The sequence below is a fragment of the Carya illinoinensis genome, chromosome 8 (genome assembly GCF_018687715.1).
Source record: "Carya illinoinensis cultivar Pawnee chromosome 8, C.illinoinensisPawnee_v1, whole genome shotgun sequence".
Taxonomy (NCBI): Eukaryota; Viridiplantae; Streptophyta; class Magnoliopsida; order Fagales; family Juglandaceae; genus Carya; species Carya illinoinensis.
Genome location: NC_056759.1, coordinates 26,357,955 through 26,363,378, shown reverse-complemented (window position 1 = coordinate 26,363,378; position 5,424 = coordinate 26,357,955). Strand labels below are relative to the sequence as shown.

Below are 5,424 nucleotides of genomic sequence, written 5' to 3'. Positions count from 1 at the left end.
TTAAACGACGTCGTATTTGATCTAAACCTGTAATTCAGTATTGTTTTTTCCTCGAGCATCTTACCAACTCCCCCAAAATGTATCCTGTTTATCATTTAGTTCCTGAAAAGGTTGGAACCTCTTTCCTTACTATGCTCACGTCGCTGCATCAATGCCAACAAAACACATGCCCCTCTCTCTTGATTACTCTACTCACATGTCTGCATCAATGCCAACAAAACACAACCCCACACTTAAATATCATTCATCACCACAGCCACACAAAAAGCTGGAGCATCTCCTTTCAACTGCATGCAGCAAGTACTCTAGGTGTTTAAGCGCCTCTCTCTCTCTCTCTCTCTCCCCTAATTACGTTGTTAGCAATCTGTACATTCAAAAACTAAACACACTATCATGGATACCCTCCCTCTTCTATTTAAAAATCATTAATGCCTTCATAGTTTTCCTGGATTGCTTATGCTTTATTCTTTAACCTATAAAAAGCTAAACCCCCGTGAATTTAGACTTCATCCTGATGGCTGATGCAAGTGCAACCATGATGAAACTGAGACTTAGATCCGTCGAATCCAACCAAACCCACAGAATCGAAGTTCCCCCACGTTCTACTCTCCAACAACTTCAAGAAACCCTCTCTCAATCAATCTCCTCTTCCTCTTCCTCTTCTCTTCATATCTCTCTCAATCGCAAGGACGAGCTCCAGGGCTACTCACCCGAGGCATCCCTGCACTCCCTTGGAATTACCTCAGGTGACCTTCTCTATTTCACCTTCGATCCCGCCGGCTCCTCTTCTCCAATCCAAACCCAGGTCTGAGATTCCGTACATGGAAATTGCACTCGAAAACGTCGAAAAGTCCAGTGTTTGCTGCCCTTTTTATTTATTGTTCTATCGTTTTTGCAGGTTAGCAAACGTCTCATTTCGATCGAAACCATGTCGTCGTCGAAGAAGATCACCCTGAAGAGTTCCGATGGCGTGCTCTTCCAGGTCGACGAGGCTGTGGCTCTCGTGTCTCAGACCATCAAGGACATGATAGAGAACGGTTGCGCAATCGAAGATGGCATCCCTCTTCCCAACGTGACAAGCAAGATCTTGGAGAAGGTCATCGCGTACTGCAAGGTGCACGTCGGAGCTGCCAACTCTGAGGACCGCACCTCCGAAGATGATCTCAAGGCCTGGGACGCCGACTTCGTCTGGGTTGACAAGGCCACTCTCTTCCATCTCATTCTGGTTTGTTCTCTTCCTTCGCCTCTGATTTGTTCTATCTTCTTATGGCTTTGGTTCGTGTGGGCGATTCTTCCCCTCATGGGTTTCTCGCGGCTTGGGACTCTGAAATTTGGATCTGAATTGATTTCTTTTAGGTTAGGGTTCTGGATTGGGGTTTCGAACCACGTTTTTAGCGTGATGGTTGTTTTGTTAATTTATGATTCTAGGTTTTGAAACTTAGGGTTTTGATTATTTGAATTTGATTGATTATTTATGTCAAAGTTTTAAATACAGTTGTTTTCGTTTTTTGTTGAATTATTATCATACTAATGGACCCTAGGAGTTGGCTCAAGTGGTAAAGGAGTTGGTGTTGGTGGTATGCTCCTGCCAACGTCTAAGGTTTTGAAACTTCTTTGGTGCAAACAATCTGGGCAATTGGACTGGGATTTTTTTTTCCTGACTTGTTGCCAAGTGCTTGTACACCTTTGAGATTAGTCAGGACTCTGTTCTAGGACATTCGGTGCCAATAACAAGAAAAATATTCTTACTAATGGGTGATTTGTTGGTAATTTACTGTTAACACGTGATGATGCTCTGCGGGGTGATGGAGGCTCCTTGAGTATGCAATTAATGGACTAGATGCTTCAAACTGATTCTTGTAGACATAAATAATGTGGATTTTCTAGTATTTTTGTTCTTTGCCAAGACGTGGTTGATTTCAGGGTTGTATTTTCTTTACAATATGTCGTTGTTGTTGCTTTGTATTTTTTTTTTTTGTCCAAAGTTTAATGTTCTAATTGCTTTGTTAATTTCGTTTGCTTCGTCGTTGATACTGCAACTTAATTTCTTTGAGGAGAAAGTACCTATTTTCTTTGAAGATTCTTTCAATCAGTTTAACACAAACTGTTTTTTTTTCCTTCGTTTTTTTTTTTTTTTTTTTTTTTTGTTTTAAGTCTGTCTACCTTATTCTTTAGGAGTAATTTTGTTTATGTTCCTCAAATGAAAATAGCTTGATTTTATGTGAAGGAAAGATTTTTTGGTTTGTTTTAAAAATCATTGCCAAGTTGCATGCATTGTTAATTGTTTTACGTTGGCCCTATGCTTGTGATATTTTTTATGATTGTTGCCGATCAAAAATATATTTTTTATGATTGTTAACACAACAAAAATATTTCTGTGATGTGTATTACGATTGATGTTGATGTTCATTACGGTAATATGACCTGGTTATTTTTATTGATCTTTGAAAAGTCCGAGTTTTGCTAAGAAATATTTGTTCAGTTGTGGTTGTAATACTGTTGCCTTTTTCAGGCTGCAAACTATTTGAACATCAAAAGCCTCCTGGATCTGACAACCCAGACTGCGGCGGACATCATCAAGGGAAAGACCGCAGAGGGGATCCGTGAGTTCTTTAACATGGAGAGTGACGCTACCGCGGAGGAACAGGAAGTGAATCGTCTGGCAGAGATTCGTCTTCAGGAGGAGAAAATTTTTCTTCAAAATATTTTTTTTTATAAAATGAAGGATATTGTTGTAAGTGAAATGCTACGCTTAAGCCCCACCCTTCCACCCACGTGACTTTTATTTTATTTTTAATTTTTTTTAGTGTACAATAAATTATTTTTTTGTGACAGTATGGTAGTGCTTCTGTTCTTGTGGCTGCATCTCTGCAGACAAAGTTAGGATTTTCCTCCATCCTTCTGTAAACAGATTGACCCAGCTTCCTCCTCCGGTAAGCACTGGATTGTTCTCTGTACTTCCTAGCCATTATAACATGCCAATGGTTCTTCACTGCATTATCAGTTCTTCCAGGGAAAAGTCTAGCTATCATGGCCCATTTATTTCCATAAATTCTATGCGCTTGCATAAGCCTTTCTTCTTCTTCTTCTTCACTGAAAGCTCTTCTGTTGATCCTTGGGTCCAACTGGTTAAACCATCGCAGTCTGCAACTCTTACCTTTTAACCCAGAAAAGCCACGAAAAATAGGAATGAGGAATAGTTACATATATAATGAAAAGACTGATAATAAGGTATTTTAATAGTTTACCCAAAGAACGATATTACATCGGAGAGGAAATGAGTGAAAATAAAAACAAGTTATCTTTCCCTCACTTCCTTACCCGATCTTCCTTCTAACTTCTCAGCTATGAGGTTCCAGTTCTGAGGGCCATAAAAGAGCCACAAGTTCCTTGAGCTTGGTATCCTCTACGGGCCTCCAATGCCCCCTAGCACAAAGTTTCGGCTGCCCGGTATCTGTTTCCTTCCCACTCATCACATTCTCGTTCGAGTTCTTATCATTTAGGTCGACATTCTGATCCATGAGTTCATTATTTTTCCCAAAATCATCTCTGCTGTCAGAGTCCTTACTCTCTCCAGCATTGCTGTTGTGGTGCTCTTCAAAACTTCTTCCAATGGAGTTCCCCCTGAACGGCAGTTCTCAACTAATAATAGGAAGAAAGCCAAAATAAAAAATAAATAATATTGCACTCTATCTATATCGGTACCAGTTCTCAACTAATAATAGGAAGAAATCCAAAATGGGTTATCTTGCAGATGCCTTTAAACAAACACTGGTCAGAAAGACAGCAGATGCCTTTAAACAAACACTGGTCAGAAAGACAGCAGATTTCAACATGAAGAAATGCCCTTCTTCGCACAGTACCTCTTTACAGAACGTTGAACCGTGGGGGTTAACTTGGAGGGATGGAGGCGTTAATTTGGAGGGATGAATTTCTTGAACTGAAAATGTATTTGGAGCTTTCTTTGGATCTGAGATGCGTCGCGTACGGAAAGGGGAAAGGGGGAAGACGAAATGTGTACGGGAAGGGAAAAGGGGGAAAGGGAGAAGACGAAATGCGTACGGGAAAGGGAATTAAAAAAATAATTTACTGTACACTAAAAAAAATAAATAAATAAAATAAAAGCCACGTGGGCGGTGTGTGGTGTGGGCGGAAGGTTGGGGCTTAAGCGTAGCATTTCTCTTGTTGTAAGGGTCCAGCTGACCGTACTAAGAGCATTTACATTGGTCTATGTATGTGCATATGCAAAATTACTGTTTTTGTATATCCACTTTGTCATTTTAACAAAATTTTCACGTTGGATTATGCATATTTATATTATCATTTTATTTTAATATTTTTTTGCCAATTTTTTTTTTTTTTAGTGTAATTTCCATGTACTGGTTTATACATGCAATTAGTACCCAGTACATTGAAAATGCTATGCCACCGAACCTGTAGAATGAAATAATGAAGATTATTTTATGCATCCATATCCAGTTTCATGCATGCAAATTTATCAATTTTATATATAATAAAATTCATCAAATTTATGGAGTATCAATCAAGCTTTCATAGAAGGAGAAAAATCTGTTACAGTCATGGACCATAACTCAAGTGAATCTTTTCCATAGGGGAGAGTAGGAAGCATGGCCATAAAATTAGATATGTCAAAAGCTTATATGATCGAGTTGAGTTGTTTTTGGAGACTATTATGAAAAAATTGGGTTTTCATGAAAAATGGGTGAAGCTGGTCATGAGTTGTGTCAAATTTGTATCTTTTTCTGCTTTAATCAATGGCTTTCCGCTACAAAATTCTGGCCTAGAAGGGATTTGAGACAGTGTGATCTTTTGTCACCCTACCTCTTCATTTTTTGTGCTGAAGGTTTGAGCACTCTTTTAAAGTCTTATGAAAACGAGAGGCTTACAAAGGGAGTACAGGTGGCTCGAGGAGGTACCAGCGCAGATGATTGTATCCTTTTTGGGAGAGTAAAGCTAGAAGAATGGCATAGATTACAAGAGGTATTGAAGAAATATGAGAAAGCATCGGGTCAGTTTCTAAATAAGGAGAAGACTTCAGTTTTCTTTAGCAGCAACACAAAGGAAGGGGATAGAAAGAGGATTGTTGAAGCTGGGAATTCAATGGTTTGTGGAACTTATGAGAAGTATTTGGGACTCTCTGCAATAGTTGGAAGATCAAGTTTCAATATTTTTAGAGTTTTAAAAGAGAGAGTATGGTAGAAGATAACAAGTTGGAAAAACATTTTTCGTTCCCAAGCTGGGAAAGAAATAATGATAAAGGCAGTTCTACAGGCCATCCCAACTTATACTATGTCAGTGTTTAAGCTACCCAAGAAGCCATGCCGGGAGATCAATATGCTTTTTTCGAAGTTTTAGTGGGGGAAGAAACAAGAAGGAAAATGAATACATTGGAGGACATGGGAG

General features: G+C 39.1%; 1 protein-coding gene across 6 annotated transcripts; it reads left to right on the top strand.

The window, feature by feature from the left end:
- The first annotated feature begins 281 nt into the window (after positions 1 to 281).
- LOC122274777 (SKP1-like protein 1A) lies at positions 282 to 4,472 on the top strand. Of its 6 annotated transcripts, XR_006228331.1 has the most exons (6): positions 282 to 805; positions 899 to 1,225; positions 2,513 to 2,734; positions 2,836 to 2,933; positions 3,346 to 3,450; positions 3,755 to 4,472. XR_006228331.1 is itself a non-coding variant. In XM_043083813.1 (5 exons), exons 1-4 carry the CDS (start codon positions 515 to 517, stop codon positions 2,905 to 2,907), a joined length of 912 nt encoding a protein of 303 aa, XP_042939747.1. In that variant the 5' UTR covers positions 282 to 514; the 3' UTR covers positions 2,908 to 2,933; positions 3,346 to 4,472. The 6 variants fall into 6 exon arrangements, 4 of the variants coding, with proteins under 4 accessions (XP_042939747.1, XP_042939743.1, XP_042939746.1 ...); XM_043083813.1 differs by having other exon boundaries at positions 3,346 to 4,472; XR_006228330.1 differs by having other exon boundaries at positions 283 to 805; positions 2,836 to 3,450.
- The last annotated feature ends 952 nt before the right edge of the window (positions 4,473 to 5,424 follow it).

What these genes read in the sequence shown, in the direction of transcription:
- LOC122274777 (XM_043083809.1), top strand. Translation starts at nt 515, where the DNA reads ATGGCTGATGCAAGTGCAACCATGATGAAACTGAGACTTAGATCCGTC. An exon ending in CTTCTCCAATCCAAACCCAG is followed by an intron (nt 806 to 898) that starts GTCTGAGATTCC and finishes TCGTTTTTGCAG; the next exon opens with GTTAGCAAACGTCTCATTTC. An exon ending in ATAAAATGAAGGATATTGTT is followed by an intron (nt 2,735 to 3,754) that starts GTAAGTGAAATG and finishes GTTATCTTGCAG; the next exon opens with ATGCCTTTAAACAAACACTG.